Source organism: Misgurnus anguillicaudatus, chromosome 10, assembly GCF_027580225.2.
Source record: "Misgurnus anguillicaudatus chromosome 10, ASM2758022v2, whole genome shotgun sequence".
Lineage (NCBI taxonomy): Eukaryota > Metazoa > Chordata > Actinopteri > Cypriniformes > Cobitidae > Misgurnus > Misgurnus anguillicaudatus.
In genome coordinates, this window is record NC_073346.2 from 26,495,378 (window position 1) to 26,515,044 (window position 19,667).

At 39.9% G+C, this 19,667-nt stretch overlaps 2 protein-coding genes across 5 annotated transcripts; one reads left to right on the forward strand and one right to left on the reverse strand.

Annotated features, from left to right (window-relative positions):
* The first annotated feature begins 105 nt into the window (after positions 1–105).
* Positions 106–7,337, forward strand: prpf31 (PRP31 pre-mRNA processing factor 31 homolog (yeast)). The gene is made up of 14 exons (XM_073872266.1): positions 106–260; positions 537–746; positions 843–903; positions 1,005–1,088; positions 1,188–1,285; positions 1,378–1,484; positions 1,738–1,907; positions 2,855–3,008; positions 3,096–3,189; positions 3,306–3,433; positions 3,639–3,711; positions 3,807–3,935; positions 4,063–4,161; positions 7,075–7,337. The coding sequence occupies exons 2-14, from the start codon at positions 537–539 to the stop codon at positions 7,192–7,194; spliced, it is 1,527 nt and encodes a 508-aa protein (XP_073728367.1). The 5' UTR covers positions 106–260; the 3' UTR covers positions 7,195–7,337.
* Positions 7,338–10,150: 2,813 nt separating this feature from the next.
* On the reverse strand, positions 10,151–19,525 carry cnot3a (CCR4-NOT transcription complex, subunit 3a). Of its 4 annotated transcripts, none has more exons than XM_073872268.1 (18): positions 19,368–19,525; positions 18,681–18,742; positions 18,473–18,540; positions 18,283–18,357; positions 17,866–17,955; positions 17,039–17,167; positions 16,850–16,945; positions 15,372–15,585; positions 14,855–14,982; positions 14,638–14,688; positions 13,518–14,430; positions 13,241–13,346; positions 12,997–13,138; positions 12,663–12,762; positions 12,108–12,306; positions 11,831–11,963; positions 11,625–11,750; positions 10,151–11,507 (listed from the first exon to the last, which is right to left on the reverse strand). In XM_073872268.1, the coding sequence occupies exons 2-18, from the start codon at positions 18,703–18,705 to the stop codon at positions 11,409–11,411; spliced, it is 2,694 nt and encodes an 897-aa protein (XP_073728369.1). In that variant the 5' UTR covers positions 18,706–18,742; positions 19,368–19,525; the 3' UTR covers positions 10,151–11,408. The 4 variants fall into 4 exon arrangements, with proteins under 4 accessions (XP_073728369.1, XP_073728368.1, XP_055066410.1 ...); XM_073872267.1 differs by having other exon boundaries at positions 15,372–15,591; positions 19,368–19,524; XM_055210435.2 differs by lacking the exons at positions 18,283–18,357; positions 18,473–18,540; positions 18,681–18,742; positions 19,368–19,525 and adding an exon at positions 18,096–18,249 and having other exon boundaries at positions 15,372–15,591.
* Positions 19,526–19,667: the final 142 nt, after the last annotated feature.

A 19,667-nucleotide genomic window follows, 5' to 3' on the forward strand; every position in this document is an offset into this window, starting at 1 on the left:
TGATGACAATAAATTGTTCTGTCTTATAATATCTTCTCTTTGATTTATACTTTTGAAATTAACGTGTTTTTAGATATTATTTTGAAACGCACACTATTAGAGAGACTGCGAGACTACATTTCCCAGAAGCCTTTGCTTTTAAAGAAGTGACGCCATTAGTCTGCGACTGCAACGATTTCACTGCGTCGTTTGGTCGACGCACGTTAGTTTACATTTTTAATCTTTCTGTTGTGCTGTTGAGGAAGGAGACCCTTTGAAATGTGAGTTTGAAAAGAATTTTTCTGTATTAATAAAAATCTTGTATTTATTCACTTATTTTATTTAGTTAATGCATGCATGTAAACAGTATTTGTCTTGCTGCGTAATGTTTATGTAGTTTCATTTACATGTAAACGACTTAATAATCCAAAGCAAGTTATAGATACATATCAGATGTGTGTTTTTTTAATTATCAAACAAACCCATGTCGTTGGCTTGCTAACGCGACCAGATGAACATCAGAAATTGATTCTGATAGACTTTTTCCGTTTTGTCAGATGTCTTTAGCAGACGAGCTCCTCGCTGACCTAGAGGAGGCAGGAGAAGAAGACGGTCTGTATCCCGGTGAGGAAGGCGGCGAGAGTGATGGGGAGGCCGGGGAGAGACAAACCGATGGGGGCCTTGAAGACATACCGGAGGAGATGGAGGTGGATTACAGTGGGACGGAGAGTGTCACCTCCATAGCAAAACTTCGGCACAGCAAACCAGTGAGTTGTTGCCCGCTTAATGTTTCAGTGATGACGTTTTCTTACATAAACTGGTGAATTGCACTTACTTATTCTACACTTCTTGACTTCTGACAGTTTTCTGAAATTATGGATAAAATTGGTCTATACATTGGAAATCAACGCAAGAATTCAGATGGTGAGTAACAACCTTCTCAACCTTCTAACAACCTTAAGCAGACAGTACGAAATTGATAAATGTATTTTTTGCTAATTGTGTTAATGTTGTGTACTCTTCAGTGTCTGGACCTGTTGAAGCAGACCCAGAATATAAACTCATTGTTGCCGCCAACAATCTGACAGTGGAAATAGACAATGAGCTTAGTGAGTGTTGTGTATAATGTTATATTGTAGGATTTCACATATTTGATGTTAACCCTTATCAAGCTATAAGTTAACATAATTTCCTGTTTTCATTTTCAGATATCATTCATAAATTTGTTCGTGACAAATACTCCAAAAGGTTCCCAGAGCTGGAGTCTTTGGTACCAAATGCACTAGATTATATCAGAACTGTAAAGGTACGTTGAAACGAGTCACTTGTGAGACTTCATGTAGTGTTGTAGGCACTTGTGTGTGTAAATGTGTTTTGGTTTTTGTCTTGTGTCTTTAGGAGTTGGGCAACAACCTTGAGAAGTGCAAAAACAATGAGACACTCCAGCAGATTTTGACCAATGCTACTATTATGGTTGTCAGTGTCACAGCCTCAACTACACAAGGGTGAGAGATTTCTTATATTTGCAGCGTGGGCAGGCACTGATGTATAACATTTTCAGCTGTTGTAATGATCAGATGAACAGATTTTGTCTCATATTGTTATTATTAGCATTATACAGATGTTGTTGCTGTCATAAAGAGCCTGACACACTACTTATTTTCTGTTCATAGATGTTTACCTAGATCTGCCCTGATTAAAAATGGAAATGCTATTTTATTTTGGTATGTTTCTAATGGTGTGATTGCATGTTGACAGGACGATGCTCAGTGATGATGAGCTGCATCGATTGGAGGAGGCATGTGACATGGCCCTTGAGCTCAACCAATCAAAACACAGGATTTATGAATATGTGGAATCCAGAATGTCATTTATTGCTCCTAATATTTCAATCATAGTCGGAGCATCGACTGCTGCTAAGATCATGGGTGAGAACAGAAATATTTCTGAGAGTTTTGATTTATTTCTTTTAAACGGTTGGTTCACCCAAAATGAAAATAATGTCATTAAAGACTCACCCTCATGGCGTTCCAAACTCGAAACACAGTTTAAGATGTTTTAGATTTTAGTCCAAGAGAATTTGCTGACTTTTCATTGAAAATCTATGTACGGTTTACTGTCCATGTCCAGAAAGGCAACAAAAACATCAGCAAAGTAGTCCACGTGACATCAGTGGGCCAGCCAGAACGTGTTGAAGCATCGAAAAAACATTTTGGTCCAAAAGTTACGACTTTATTCATCGTTGATTTCTCTTCAGGCTCTGCTGTGAACCGTGTGCACAAGACTAAAGTCACGTGACTGCAGTGACACGGCTGACGTGCCATCTGGTGTGCCCCACCATGGATTTTTTTTGTGCGCACGAGGTTTGTTTACAGTCTGAGGGAGACACGCTGTAGGTTTGAAAAAAAAATAAATTGGCAAACATGTCTGCGGATAACGCGTCAGCCTTGTCACTGCAGTCATGTGACTTCAGTCTCATGCACACGGTTCACAACAGGGCTGGCTGAATAAAGTTGTAATTTTAGTTATTTTTGGACCAAAATTTATTTTCAATGCTTCAACATATTTTAACTGACACACTGATGTCGCATGGACTACTTTGATGGTGTTTTTGTCACCGTTCTGGACATGGACAGTATACCGTATATAAATTTTCAATGAAGGGTCACCAAGCTTTCGACTCGGACTAAATCTAAAACATCTTAAACTGTGTTCTGACATGAGGGTCAAGAGTCATTAATGACATTATTTTCATTTTTGGGTGAACTATCCCTTAAACAAAATGCTTTCAGTTTATTTTTTAGAGTTATCATCCTCCCAGTACATGATCTCTTTTTTTGCAACTACATGCAAACTCATCCTCCTGTCATTTCAGGTGTTGCTGGTGGCCTGACCAATCTGGCAAAAATGCCTGCATGCAATCTTATGCTGCTAGGAGCTCAGCGGAGAACCCTATCTGGATTCAGCAGCACTTCCCTGCTGCCTCACACAGGCTACATCTATCACTGTGATGTCGTACAGACACTGTCTCCAGTAAGCGTCAACCTTTTTGCTTTCATTTGCTGTCATCATTCATTAGTGACTTGAGAGAATAACATTATTTTAAACGTAATCTTTCCAGATCTGAGGAGGAAAGCAGCTCGTCTGGTCGCAGCTAAATGCACTCTGGCAGCTCGTGTGGATAGTTTTCATGAGAGTATAGATGGCAAGGTGATCATCTCATCACTGATGATAATTACAGCAAAGACCGATTTTAACTTTATAGGGAATTGCTGTACACTATAGGAGTCATCTGGATTGAGTTTGACTGGTTTGTTTGTGTGCAGGTCGGCTATGACCTGAAGGAGGAGATTGAGAGAAAGTTCGATAAATGGCAGGAGCCCCCACCAGTCAAGCAGGTGAAGCCTCTCCCAGCACCCCTGGATGGACTGAGGAAGAAGAGAGGAGGAAGGAGGTGAGGGTCTTGCTTTTAATAAAGTAGTATATTTTTAAAAAAGTAATTCTTGCACTGGTATGATAATTGGACTTCCTAATTTTGGCATTGTGACAACCCTATACACAATGTTTTTGTTCTATACTTTTGACTTTGGGCTGAAATACGAGTTGGGTATGTTAGCTTGCGCATGATCTGATTAAATCATCCATTGATTTTTTTTCAGGTATCGTAAGATGAAAGAGAGGCTGGGTCTGACAGAAATCAGGAAGCATGCCAACAGAATGACATTTGCAGAGGTTAGTTGACGTCATTCGATTGTTATTATTTTTGAAAGTCTATGGCTTTGTTCAGCAACTGTTAACTTGAAACTTACTGTTCATCTGCCTTTAAGATCGAGGATGATGCTTATCAGGAGGATCTGGGCTTCAGTCTTGGTCAGCTGGGAAAGTCTGGAAGCGGCAGGGTGAGACAAGCACAAGTCAACGACTCAACCAAAGCCAGGATATCCAAATCTCTACAGGTATGTCTTTGTGGATTAGTATACATTGCAGATATCTGGGAATAGTTTGGGTACATTAGCTATCCTGTGATACGTTAAGTCCATTTCTTTAAAGTAACATTTAATTTTTTGTATTTCGTTAATGCAGCGGACATTACAGAAGCAGAGCATGACGTATGGTGGGAAGTCCACTGTCAGAGACCGATCGTCAGGAACCAGCTCCAGTGTGGCATTCACTCCATTGCAGGTATACAGGCACACAAATGCTCTTGAAGTCCAACTTATGTGCTACCAAACGAAATTGCAATTTGTTAGTTTGAACTGCCCATGTGGACATCACTTAAAGGCGGAGTCCACGATGTTTGAAAGCCAATGTTGATATTTGAAATCACCTAAACTAACACGCCCCTACCCCAATAGAATCTGGACCTTCTGTTGATAGACCCGCCGCACACATACGCAACCCGGCAAGGATGTCGGTTAGTAGACACGCTCCTTACTGCTGATTGGCTATAAGTGTGTTTTGATAGTCGGCCCGTCTCCTTTTCCAAAGCGTTTTTCAAACATCGTGGACTCCGCCTTTAACCAATGATGTGAGGTTGGGCAGAACTACATAACTGCACGGTATATCGAGTTTTGGTAATATATCAGCGAGAAACGGGATGAGGCAATATCGTCTATACCGGTATGGTCTGATATGCCAGGAATGCACACTGAGGTCAGATGTGCATTGTCCAATCAGCTTGCATGTTGTTCAGTTGCATTTTTTTAAATGAAAACACCACCGTTTTTTGAGATTTTACTATGTTCTTACCCCAGCTTAGACAAATTGATGCATATCTATCTGTTTTCAGTGCATGCACTTAATCATTGTACATTGGGTTGTAAATGTGTTAGCATTTAGCCTAGCCCCATTCATTCCTTAGGATGTAAGCAGGGATGAATTTAAAACACACCTAACATTTCCATGTTTTCCATATTTAAAGACCGTTAAAACATGGAAGTGTTTGGTGGCTTCTAAATTCATTCCTGTTTGGATCCTAAAGAATGAATGGGGCTAGGCTAAATGCTAACACATTCTAGAGCCCTGCAAGGGCCTGAAATCTAGGCCCTGACCCGGCCCTGGGCCGAGACGCTTAGGCCCTAGCCCGGCCCTTGTCCGACAGCTTATCAGAATTCTCAGCCCGAGTCTGACCCGAGTCCGAACTTTTTAATTCTCCCCATTCGGAATCTGTGTCCGCAGATATAGTCACTGCATCGCGTGTGTTTGTGAGTAGAAGTCTGTGCTGTCTGCTGTGAGGTTTTTATGAGAGAAGCACTAACTTTTTAATAGTCTATTTAATATGTAAAACTTGAATTTGAAATAAAACTTACTGCGGAGAAGTTAATAGATCTCTATCGTCTCTCTTGCTACGTGACGCGACAATTATTTATTATTTCAAATCTGTTTACAAGATAAATATATATACATTGTGTTGTTAAACTGATTAAATTATCTTGCTATATACGCTACATTCATTATGAGAAGCCTTTTCTTTTTACTCTTACAGACAGTAATTATGTATAATTATTTATTATATAAAACTCTATGGTCGTGACAGCACATTATGCATTATCTGTTGGTTCATGTTGGTCCAGTTTAATTCAGGGTAATCCTTAAATAAAATGTATAATATAGTTATAAAATATTTTATTCACAGCGCACATTCTCGGATCGTTTTAAAACATTTTAAATCATTCTGCAAAATTCCGCATAGATTTTGCAAAAGAAATCCAAAGAAATAGCAAAAAATAACTCCTTACACAGCTTGTACAGCTGTACTCTTGCAGCAATTAAAGCAGTTCAGATTTGTTTTAAATGGCAAAATAGTTATATTTCTTTTTTATTTACATTTTAGAGCATTTTTGTTTGTTAAAGTTTTTTATGATAATTAAGTGGTTAGCGGCTGACAGCAAGTTGACGACATGTTTGATGAATTGAGCCTCTCAAATAAACACTTTACTTGCCTATAATAACAACTATATAAAATATATATTTTCAGCATATCACAATGTTAGTTTAAACGTTTATTATCAACACACACTATTTTTAAAAAGCGAAGGCATGTTGCTCTGCTGCTCGCAGTTGCAACGGGTGCAGAAATAAAAAAATAAGGGTTATACAAAACGAAACGAAATAAACATGAAACAGAATAAACATGCATGTTGCCTTATCTTACAACTTCGCTTTTGCATATACATTTTTTTATGTAAGGACTTACCACAGAACATGGCTATTCATGTATCCATCCAACAGTTAAACTAAGAAAAAAAGTCGATCCATACACAAACAAGAAATAAAGACACAGCCTTCTGAAATTAATACAGGGAGAAGTCTTTAATAGATTATGTCTTGGATGCTGTCTGCATAGATTATGTGCAGTATCCAAGGTTTTAATCTAGTACTCCATTAATAATTTTTCCCTGTGCGCTGAAGGTCCTGCTGTTAAATACGCAACAACTGCATTGTAAATGTGTGGCTGTGCGTAGCGGACTCATGCGATAGGTTAAACGTCTTCCTATGTTTGTTTTGCAATCATCAATGTCTGTCAAAGGGTTCTTTTAATTAAATTGAAAAATATAAAAAGATGGAGAAACCTAAATAAGCCCGAGGTCCGGCCCGCGTATCTGCTGTGACGTTAAAATTGGCCCGAAACCCGACCCGAAGGGCGTAAACAGGTCGGGCCCCGACGGGCTCGGGCTGAAATGCAGGGCTCTAACACATTCACGTCGCGCTGTACAAAGATTAAGTGCACGCACTGAATAAAGATAGATATGTATTTGTTCGTCTAAGTTTAGATATGAACATAGTAAAATATTGAAAAACTGTGGTGTTTTCCTTTAAAACTGAGGAAAACCCTGTCTTTTTCAATTTTATTTTCATCATATATGCTGTTTTATTCCACTTTGTTTATTTATGATATATCGCCATACATCCCAAAATTACAAAGATATGATAATGAATTTGTATCACTATCGCCCAGTGCCACACGCTTTACATTTCAGTTATTCTCACACATGAATGTCTAGTCTCTTTTTGTGTTGCTGTTTCACAATCAATTAATGACCGCTGTGAGTATATTGATTTATGGAGCTCACCGTACTCTCTGCTGTCTGTCAGGGGCTGGAGATTGTGAATCCGCAGGCTGCAGAGAAAAAGGTGGCTGAAGCCAATCAGAAATATTTCTCCAACATGGCAGAGTTCGTCAAGGTCAAGCAGGAGAAAGACGACAAGGTGTGAGGCAGTGTGTCACACGCAGGAAAGCACACACTTCAACATCAGTGGACAGATTCACACTTCAACTGCTAATTTATACTCTGTCACATACCCACTCAGTAGGACTGTCTGTGGGGAGATGATGAGGACAGTGCAAGGACAGATGATTAGAAATCATCTTTCTGTGCAGAAAACAGAAGTGAGAGAAAAATGTTCCTGTGATTTGCCATTTTTGTTTTTATTAATGTGTACAAAGAATATAATGACCATATATAGCAGGTTGTTTTCATGGTTGTAAGCAGTTTATTTCCTCCATTGATTAAAGATGGTCATTTTAGTTAGTACCAGAATTGTCTCCTTGTTAATTTTTTTTTTTGTCCGTAAAGGAATTGCATTTAAAATATGGATTTGGTCCTGTGAATTTAGTTTTGAATATAGTTTTACAAATATCTCTGTCACTTTCCTGGCAGAGGAGAATCAAGTTTTTCTAATGTCCAATATACTGTCATGCAACTTTTTGAAATGTTTCATCATTTGGTTAACATGTAATTCACTTAAATGCTTTATTTACTTTATAATTAGTATTAGTATTAGTAATATGCAGATACAGATCATTATAATCATTTTCTACATTTTCACCCATTCTCCAAAAGGGTGGGACATGATAAAAAAGGAGCAAAACATGCAGTTTCAACTAACAAACATTTGAAAAGAAAACTAATTTGGAGTAATTTTCTTCACCTTGCCTACCTGCTAATCCTGTTATGCCACATTTCATTCTTATATGTAATGCCCCTGCTGAAAAAAACAGCATCAAACCAGCATGGGAATTATGCTGGTATGACCAGCATGGGATGCTGGTGCTAATGCTGGTTTGGTGCTGGTTTAGCTGGTTTGATGCTGGTTTAGCTGGTGTTCACTAGCAAACCAGCACCAAAACACAATGCTGCTGGTCTTGCTGGTATGCTGTTTTTTTTCAGCAGGGGCAATTGTAAAAAGGCCACAATTCATTGTTTTAAAGAGCACCTATTTAACTGATAAAAAATATTGTGTGTATTTAATATAATACAACGTGTTTGCATGGTTTATGGTTAAAAAACACATTATTTTCCACATACCGTACAGTTTTGTAGCTTCAGATTTCTCTCTCTTCCTGAAACGCACAAATTTAAAAAGCTCTATGTCCGTGATTGGCCAGCTAATCTGTACATTGTGATTGGCCTGAATACCTTTGACAGCAGCCGGAAATGTGACGCTCCTTACCATGTTTGAAAGATTTGGGCACAATGCAATGCTAACAACAGGAGTTAACTTACAGGCTGAGTGGGAGGAATTATGGTAATGTTGGTCTTGTCCATGTCAACAAGCCCATGAACTAAACTGTTGCCTACAATCCGTGTGCTTGTTGTAGTCCAAGAAAAGAGATTTACGTTGGAGACGATAACTTGCGTCATCGTTTACTTTGAGGTATGTAGCTTTTGCATATCGTTAACATGTATAATACACACTTACACATCAAAGGAAATGTAAAATCATGAATTGGACCATTGGTGCTCTTTAAATACATAATGATTAAGGAAAAGTTTAAAGGTTTTTTTTGTACATTTTTTTCAATTTTGTTTAGTAATCTATGTGGTTCATGGTGTGAATATCTTCTGGTGCAGATTTGTATCCTGTTTGGGTTTTTAATCTTTATAACAGCAAGGCGAGGAACCCCAGAGGTATAGGAATATCCATTCACAATATTTTATGAATCTTAAAAGTTCTGCCTTTCCCCTGAAATTTTTTGGGGACCCTTAAGAACAGGGGTCACCAATCCTGGTCCTGGAGGGCCGGTGTCTCTGCAGAGTTTAGCTCCAGCCCTAATCAAACACCCCTGAAGCAGCTAATTAAGGTGCTTCATGTGTGTTTGATTAGGGTTGGAGCTAAACTCTGCAGAGACACGGGCCCCTTCAGGACCAGGATTGGTGACCCCTGCTTTAGAATCTTCTAAGACAGTGTTCTTCAACCCTGGTCCTGGAGGACCCCCTTTCAGAATGTTTTAGATGTCTCCTTAATCAACACACCTGTTTTAACTTATCAGCTTGTTAGGGAGACATTCTGGAAGGAGGCTGAGTTGGCTCAGGTGTTTTAAATGAGGACGGAGACATCTAAAACTTTCTGGATGGGGGTCCTCCAGAACCAGGGTTGAAGAACACTGTTCTAGGACCACAGTTTGAAAACTACTGATCTAAACTGCACAACTCCTGATCCAAGCCCTGGTAATCTCTAGGCTGGATTACTGCAATGCTTTCCTTGCTGGCCTTCCTGCTTGGTCTATCAAACCACTCCAACTGGTTCAGAACGCAGCAGCTTGGCTCATCTTCCAGGAGCCCAAAAGGGCTCAAGTAACGCCAGTCTTTATCTCTCTCCACTAGTATAAGTCACAACTGCTCACTTGCAGAACTTTCACTGGTACTGCACCGGCATACTTTAACACTTTTCTGCATTCCTACACACCAACAAAACATTCATTTAGCAAATAAGTGGCGCCCTGTCATTCCTTCACTACTCCCTGCTGGTGGAATTACCTTACTTATCTCCCTATCTTCTTGCAACATTCAAAAAACAATGAACAACACATCCCCAAACGTACTGCAGACACACCTCTTACATCTTAAAAAACTGTCTCTCTTAACAGGTATTGTTTTGAAATAGTAAAGACTTGATAAAAGCACCTCTTCTATTGCTACCTCCCTATGACAAATTGCTTCATTGTTTTCTAATCTTTGTAAGTCGCATTGGATAAAAGCATCTGCTAAATGCCTAAATGTTATGCAAGACCGTCCTTAGTTGAAATTTAATCTGCACTCTTTAGTTCCAGCATCTATGGCTATATTCATGGCGAGAATTCTTTATTTTAAAGAACTTGTGAGTCTTTAATAATACTAACAGAATATAATTGTTCGTACTGTTTGTGAAAGCATCAAACACACTGACACTGCATCACAAAAGTATTTTATTGAAATTTTACAACTCTGTATTTTTGTTTCCTCTCAGCCTACTAAGCGACATATTGCAATCGCATGCTGTCCTGTCCGTGTCAAGAAGGCAAGGTTGACTTAATTTGAGAGAAATCCACAAATGCGATCAGCTGCCCTTCTGTGCATCGAAAAAATTATTTCCATCTTTTTCACAATTATGTCACTTTGTCATTCAAGCACACTGTTCTCCCCAAACAATAGAGGATATCGAAATGAATGGAAACTTGCACAGGATTGTGTCACAACGGGCGCTGTTTCGAATGGCTTTGCCAAAAAAATGGAGTAACAGAAGAAAGATATATCTATTGAGGAAAACTGTCCAGCAGAATACGTGAGGAGAGTTTTGAGACACCAAAAATAATTATGGGGAAAGTTTGGGCAAGTTTATTTTTTACATGCACCACACAGCAAAAATATTCAACCATGAACAACCTAAATGACAATGACAGAAAGGATAAGATTTTTTACTTGTACTTTTAATATTTGTCTTTTTATTAGATATTTTTGAAGTGAAATCACTCATGCCATGTTTAACAGACAGATAAATTGCACGCCAGTCTGCTGGCTGACAGCTTACCCAGCTTGCTTCTGAACATTTGTAAGAGATGCTACAGAACGTTACCCTATCAAAACGCCAACTTTGTTGCGGTCTAGTAAAACCGCATTTAGGTCATGATAAAGGTAGGGAGGTCGAGAGGAATTCAATTGCATAGCAATTTAATGGTCGACACGTTATCTCGCCAGGCAAAGTCACAGTGCCTAAACACTCCCAGAGGGGCTCAATGAACAAAGAACAACCAATCGATGCATTAGACTCGCAATCTAGCATAGTGCCAATACATCATAGTCAGTAATGTGTCATCTAAGAGTATAAGACTTGCTAATGCAGCACTCCACCAAACACAAACTAAATAGCAAAACGTATTGTGGCATCCTAACCAAATTGTTCCTTTAATTTCTGTTGCTTGGCTAGGTGGGGCTTTTGGTTAGAACAGAAATAAAGTGGGGGGTAAAGACTCAAGATTGTAGGAGGTTCAAATGTTTGCATGTAAACAGGCACTCGACCCCCTTCACTCGCGCTCTCGCTCTCTCTTTTAAAGAAAAAGGCCAACTTCACATCCAACTTAAACCACGACATGGAGTTCATCTCGGAATGTCAACAGCAGCGTTTTCTCGGTCGTAGTAATCTCTCTCTTCTCTACATTTCTCCGTCTGTCACTGTAGATCTCTGTCCTCCAAGTATCTGTACTCGAACGTAAATCCTTCCTTTTTTCTCTGGCCCCACTTTTCATAGTCAAAGTAAATGTACGTGCCCTACAGGTAGAAAAAACATCAAGATGCATAAAAAAAGAGCATATTGTGGAACATAATGAATTATGAATGCGAAGATTAATGCATACACATGCATTCATGAAAACGGTGGATTCTTACCTGTTCAAACTCATCAGTGATGGTTTTGGGTTCCTCATGCCTCTGGAACCACATCATGTACTTGGTGTGGAACCTCCACGATTGCTTCTTCAGTGCTTTAGCTGACAGGTACTGTGCCTTTGTGCCCTATAAAAAACAAGACCTCAATGTAATTCTTAGCGATGAAATACTCAAGAACATTTCCCATCTTTAGACATAAAACACACCTCAAGGTAGTAGAAAATGAAGAAGAGAGTTTCAGTGGACAATCTCTGGTAGAACTCAATAGAGTCCGAATGATGTGGGGGCACCTGATGGTGGAATGGGGGTGTAGGGCAGGGATTCCTCATCAGGTATTGCCTACAAAGTATGGACACGGTATTAGATACAAGCCGTAAACACATCTTCAAACAAGGGCTTGCATATAAAATGTTCAATCTAAGATGAAGACAAAATACACAATTTGCCATTCAGGCATTCACACTCCCTTAAAGATGTATGTACCTGATTCTCTCTGAATCTGATGGGTGGGGCATGTGTGTCCATGCCGACTCCTGCATGGCCTGTTGGTAGAGCTGCTCTTTTGTTAAGGGCGTGGGTCCTAATGGACATGCCCCTAAAGATGGCGGGAGGTTGACTTCTGAAACAGCAGGCTGAGGTGCTGTTGTGGGACCAGGTGGGGCTGAAGACCCTGAGAACAGATCTAAAGAAAACACTTTGTTTGTGATGATTATACCAGCTCTGTATTTTGAAATTGAAAGTGTGATGTGTGAACAGCCAGACAAGCCGATTATTTAACACCTGAATTTGCACCCTAGCAGTTGTATGTTTCTGGGAAAACCTTAATTAGTTATTTAAAGTTAATAGCATACTAGAAACTTCCAGGTAGGTGTGCTTAGGCAAGTTGGAGCTAAACTCTGCAGGACATCGGCCTTCAAGGGCCTACTTTGGGCACCCCAAAGATGCAGCCCCGTTTGTTCTTATCATTTAAATAGACATTAAAGAGTTGTTAGATCTACACTGCAATGTTTGCCAGATTTTCACAGTTGGTTAGGTTACCTCGATCTGTCAAGTGTAATGATGGGATTTCTCCATCTAGTGTCAATCCTAGTGCTGCTCTTTCTGCCATCGCTTTCAGAGAGCTTGGTGGTTCAGGAGCCTGCAAGAGACCAACAAGAACCATGAGAAGTCTATGGTTTGACCTAGTTTGATAAACCGCTTTGGAATGTTGTGACCATAACCAATCATAGGACATGTGTTTTTTGTATAGTTACGGATTTCACAATAGGTAGGGTTATCCAGAAATAAAGACCAAGTGACCAACAAAATCTTCTGTTGCTGGTATAATGTGAATAAAAGTGAATCTGACTGTGTAACCGAGATGAAAACACACCTTGATGGCTTCTGTGTTGGGTGTGTAGGAGTGTGGGCCATTTAGTAGACTCCCACCACCAGGTGTGCTGTCAGTGAAAGCAGGTGATGGGGAGGAGGGGGGTAGAGTGATTGAACTCAATAAACTGGGACCATTATCCAGACTTTAATACAGAGCAAGTTGGAGAGAGAAAGACAAGAGATGTCAATCTATCACAATACTCTTACTCTGACCACATGAAATGTGAGGCCAAGTAAACACTCACTTTTGATTTGATGACGAGCTTGAGGAAGAGGAATGGCTGTTTTGTGATTGGCTGGCACTGCTGAGTGAGATGTCTGTTGTGTTGTCTGCAACCACAGCACTGTAACCTGGGAAAAAGGCATGGAGAAAGCTCACTGACTAAAAAATTCATTTGGCCCCAATCATAAAATCTTTAAAGAATATTATCCACACTACAGAATGATTAGTGTTGATACATTTTTTCTAATTTAGTGTCACCCCCCATCTAAAAATTTCTAGATAACCTTAAAAGCACTTACTGGTTGCTCCATTTTGTTTGAGGCTGCTGGGGGGTCGTGCAGGTGCTATGCTCGTCCCCACTCCTCCACTTCCCACCGTGCTGCTCCCATTTCCACCCAATCCACCCTCGCTGATTCCTCCCCCAGGTGCTGTGCCCACAGGGCTTATTGGTACTTGCGCAGACCCCTGAAGAGATGTCTGCCCTGGTACAAGGTTCAGAATTCCTGCGCTTAAAGCACCGTGGCCAGAACTGGACCCTAACAGGCCCAAACCTACACCCGTTCCCGTACCGTTACTTGTTGCACCTGTGCTCGCTCCTCCTGTGCTTCCGCTTGTTATTGATATGCCAGTGCTACTGCTGCTATTCCCCACTGGACCACTGGAGGCACTACTTGCTGTTCCACCTGCAGCCGCCTGGGCATAGGGGGCAGGGGTAGAGCCTGAGAGAAGCCCTGCCATGGTGCTGAGAGAACTAGGCATTCCTGTCATGCCCAAACTTTGCATTTGACCCACACTACTGCTGCTGGTCACTGTGACACCTTTCCCCAAACCCATCCCCAGTCCATGACTGGAGCCCCCAAGCCCTGCTGAAGACGACTGGGAGTTGGAAGTAACCGGCCCAGGTGTGCTGGGACTGGGCAGAGAGGAAGAAGTGGATGTGGGTAGTGTGGGGTGGCTGGGTGGGCTAGGCGTGTTGTTGGAGGTTGTAGATGATGTCGAGGAGAGTTTGACCTGTGCTTGCGGTTGGGACTGAGGAGGATGCTGCTGTACTGCATTGCTGAAGCTTCCCAGTAGGCTGCTGGCCCCAGAGACCGCTGTGCAGCTCCCGACAACAGTAGCCATGGAGACCAGAGAAGAAGAGGAGGAGGAGGAGCCTGAGGAGGCGGATGAGGAGAACGATGAGAGAGATGGGTTGCCGTTCTTCACAGGAGACTGAAAGAAGCAAAGAAACCCACGAGGGGGTGTTCATGAAGAAAAACAGATATTTGATACGTTCATGTACTTTTAAGGGATTGTTTACCCAAAAATAAAAACCACTTTTACAAAACATGTATGACTTGCTTTTTAGAAGGAACACAAAAATGCATTCTTTTCATGTTTGGGTGAACTACACCAATAATAGTAATACTGCGGTCTCACCTGACTCACTTCACCGTCTATCGATCGAGCTCTTTTATCTTCCAAAATCTCCTGAAAAAAACCACATTCAAACACAATGTACCAACATAAATTCTCAAAAAGGTCAATACAAAGATGAAACAGAAAACGCATTAATAATTCCTTTGAAAGATGAATGATGGACATACAGAAAGATGAGAGACCATAAGAGAACAAGCAAGTAAAAAAAGGATCTTACCGTTATTCCTGTAGCAGGAGATGGAGGGATGGGTGAAGAGGAGGTGGTTGAGGTTGGGGTGCTGCTGGACTGAAGGAACATCTCATCTTCATTATGGCCCTGAGGAGACGTTGCCATCAAGGTAGTTGCTACAAAGAAAAACAAAGTGAGAAACTTTCAACAGAAAACAGGGCTCCAGACTGCTACCATATGGTCGCATTTTGCCACCAAAATTTGAGAGTGTGCCACTGAATCTTAGTAAATTTGACCTTTTTTGTAATGTGACACTGAATTTGAAACAGCACATTGTACTTTCTGCATCTATCTATCAAAGTATTTATTAGTAATACAGTGGAAGTTAGTAGAAATGTGAATAATTGGTTAGCATGTTGATTTACGGTGTGTGCCCCTAAATTTTCTGGTTGTGCCCCTACAATTTTTAGTTGGGGGCCAATGTGCTCCTAGTGAAAAAAGTTAGTCTGGAGCCCTGGAAAACGTATTACGTTCTTCGACCCCGAATACTCGCTCTTCAACTTACGTATCTCCTCCAAGTCCAAGTCATCGTAGAGAAACTCGTTCTCCTCAAAGTCTGGGTCTTGTGAAGAGTCAATGTAGTACTCAACGTCATCTTTGATCTTATGAATAGAGTCCACCTGAATCGAATCATTGTCCAACATCCTCAAGATGGTCTCCAGCATTCTAATGTGGTACCTGTGCCTTTCAATCAACCTCTTCAGCTCCTCAATCCGATCCTGCTTCTGAACAAAAACACCTCATCTATAGGTTACAATTATACAGAAAATTGTTTAAAAACAGGAACATAATGATTCATAATACTTCCTGTCTATCCAGCTGAGCGAATAGTGAATACATTTCAAGATTACAATAATGACTGCTAAGCATCATTAAAAGTGTTAATTAAGCCTTATAAAAGCCAAAGTTAAAAGCATCTGCGGTACTTTGAAATTACTCTGTATTCCCTCAATACCATGCTGTTATACAGCAGCACAACAAAACTACAAAGCATGCACCTATTATAATTAATAATGCATAGACAGAATAAGAGCAGTACTGTGCCGTATAAACAGTGTTGTTTATTTTAACGGCAGTGTTTGTCAGTCCAGATTGTGCTAAACTGCAAGCTTTAAACAGTGGTTGAAACTAACAGTAAGGTCTGGTTCACGCAGCACATGTAAGCAACACCCATGTTAACAGGTTAGAGTATTCACACAGATGTGACATGAGCTCACGCATCTGAGGCAGTAGCGCCGCGATCATTTCAGCTATTTTTACTGTTCTGTTAATGCTCAAAGGATTTATATTGCAAATCCATCTTATGAAATCATACGTTTATCCTAAAACCACATATACACAACATGTCATCTCTCAAGCACTGACTAAGCTCTCATTTGTCTTCAGTGAAACAGCATTTTACATTTTTTATATAGCATATGTTAAAGGGTAAACTATTGCAATATGCTGTCAACCACTCTCTCTCTCCTGCGCTGAGTGAATCCTCATCTTTTATTGTGACCTTCAGAGGAACAGATAAAGCACAAGGCTTTCTATCAGTCTAAAACTCGCACTACACAGACCAGAAAGGGCATGAAAACAACATGGATAAAACAAAGCAAAGTTATGTAACGGACATCGTCAATAAAATAAGCTTCTTGAAGAGCTTTAGCTCTTGTAAACTTTCAACAAAATGGTGAGTGCAACCACCGCCGGTGTTAAGGGACACTTGCCATGTGTTGCAAATGCTCTGCTTTCGCATCCAGTGTGAAACTTATTAAGTTAAATAGCACACAAAATATGTATTTTCATGTAATAAAAATGATTCATGCAGTTTCAAGAGAATCATGCAGCCTACATCTCAACAGTGTCAGGATCAATGCATTGCACATTAAAGAATAAAAAGGACACTAATAAGACGTAAGTAATAATAATAATAATAATAATAATAATAATAATAATATGAAAAGTGAGAATGGGGAATGAAGAGACTGAAATCTTAACCTCTTTGTCTCCTTTTTTCTTTCGAGTTTGAACAGAGAGGGATTCGACTTCACTTTCAAACTGGTCCACCTGCATGTTCAAAGTGTCTATTGTATTCTGCAAGAGAAGAAAACCATCCCATTACTGCGCTGCTTTGACTCGGTTACTAGTTCTTTAACCCCCCAATGTTATCTGTGAGTCCTCTGGTACCGTGAGCCACTGTTCCGTTTCCTCCTTCTCTTTCTGTGCCGGGTCCACTTTCTGAGCCAATCCCAGCCCCTCTTTCGAATAGGCCTTTGTCTTGGTTTCTCTTTCAACCACCTTGAATCGCTCCATTTGCTGAAGAGAGAGAGACGATTTAAGATGATGGGCCAGACCAAGGTTTTTTTTTTTAAATCAAAACGCAAAGATTTATGAAGATATCATATAAACATCTAGCCAATACATCCATACTTTTGGTAGAACAGAAGATCGTAAAGATGATGTCAGTTTTTTAGAATGTGATGTCTTATGCTGCCTTCACATGAATTGTCATAAATGTGAATTGCATATGAACACCCTATGATGTCATCTTTACCTATGGGACGTTCGGAAATATTCTATAATAATGCTGTATTATTTTTTATCTGCAGCAGCTTCCTTGCTTGTCATGTTGTGAAAGTAGTACAGTTTCCCAGACAGGATTCAGATTTTTCCAGGACAAGGCCTTAGCAATATTAGGACATTTAAGTATTTTTTACAAACATACTTTACAAAAAACACTACTGGTTTGCATGCCAATTGTTTTTAAATTAAGTCAGTTCAAACATGCATTTTAGTCTGGGACTAAGATAAGCCCTCTCCGGGAAACCGCCCCTATGTGTCTAAATAACATTTTCCCAAGACACACGCAAGTATGAATCTGGCATCCTACTTTCTTTCCGACAACAAAGCACCTGAACACAACAAGCTCTTAATCATGACTTCGGTGGGAAATGGGAATTATCAAATTTCCAATAGCACATAAAGACAGCATTAAAATAGGAGAGTCAAGTAACCGTTTCAATAAGCTTGCGGTTTTCCACTAGCTGCCGTTTGTCTTTGATTTCATTGGATGCCACCCATGTTTTAATCTGGTCTCGTAGCCGCTGAAAAAAAACAACATAAAAGAGGAAACAATTAGATTCATAAAAGATTGCATATTATCCCCTAAACTCTAAAGAAAGTTTAAACATTGTGATAAAAAAATGAAAGAAATTTTTAAAGAAATGGTGACCATTCACAGCACCTAAATCATACACCTTTCTTTAAACAGACTTTAAACTATCCTAATGTTGACAAAAACCTTGCAGACATAAACATGAAGTAATCATCAACAGCTAAGACTGCATTAAACTGAAACACCAGTCCAACATGAAACAACATTAAATAAGGACATGTTAATTTGTTAGACAGGATTGTGTAATAGACCTCACCTGGAGCTTTTTAATCTCTTTCTTGAGATCTGCCTCATACTTTTCTTTCTGATTGGCATTTGCTGCATTGTGAAGCTGCACAAAATGTTAAACAGATTATTCAGCTATAAAATATCACAAAGGTGTGCATCAGGTTGCTCAGGTATATTTTTTTATATATTTGTTGGTTGTTCAGATGTGAACATCCCACCTTTTTCCAAATGTCTTCAAACTGTTCTACACCTTCAGCGACTTTTTTCAAACATCGATCTATTTCTCCTGGTTGCGTTATTCAAAAGAATAAGCATAAGATGACCAAACCAATGGACAGAATGTACTGTCAAGCACTTTTGCCAGTATAGATATCTAGGTGCTGTTAATGACTGGGAGAAATTGTGATATTAACAACGCAGTCTTACCTTGAAGTTTTCTCTTATCAGCCATGGCTTCGCTATGATGTTGTCTTCATACCTTCTGCCACCGCATGCATTAAACAAAATCAAATAAATTGTTAACGTGCTATATATCCTGTGTAAATGTTTTGACTGCGCCTAATAGTTTGATCTTAATATAAAAGTCGGATATGCATGCAAATACATGCTTGATTGATATCATGCATTTCATATTTGTGTTAATAAGGAGCCCAGAAGCCGATCAACAACATCCAACTTAAGTTTAACACACCTGCCCTTCTCAACAAATTCAAAGCGATTAAAAATTTTTAATATCAACAATTCGTGATGACAGCACGCGGTGATCGTTTCAACAGATCGGATCACTTATAATGTAACGCTAGCACAGCCTCACAATGTTTACGCAGATTTACGCAGCCTCTGACCACTGAGCACTAGCCACCAAGCTGCTAACGTAGTAGATCAGCAGCAATTTATCCTCATCTTTTAGCTGCACTTATAAGATATCACCCTGGCAAAGCATATCAAATATATACTGTATATTTCTGCGGAAAACATGGATTAAGATGCTGCTGTTTTGATGTCGAGCAGCGCTGACGGCTAACGCTCTGCTAGCAGGCACATATAGTTTTTCCAACAGACGGTGTGGGGGGGTTTAAACTCTTATATTTAATGCACATTCGTCATATACCTTTTTTCAAACGTATGTAAGATTCGTCGGTGTCTCTGTATGACAGCCACGATCAAAATATCCAAAAATTCCTTATTTCAAATTTGGTATGTTTTCAGAGCTCGTCAATCCCCCTTCGGTCCAGTACATTAAAGATGGACGGCAGGCTCCGCCCACTTCTCGCAGACGATAGTCCCGCCTCCGTGATTTTTTCGGCCTTGTGATTCATTAAAATATACTGTCAATCATTTTCCAAGCTGTGACCGCTTCCGCTAAAATATTAGGTGAAAGGTAATATTTACGGAAAAAGACATTCATTTTAA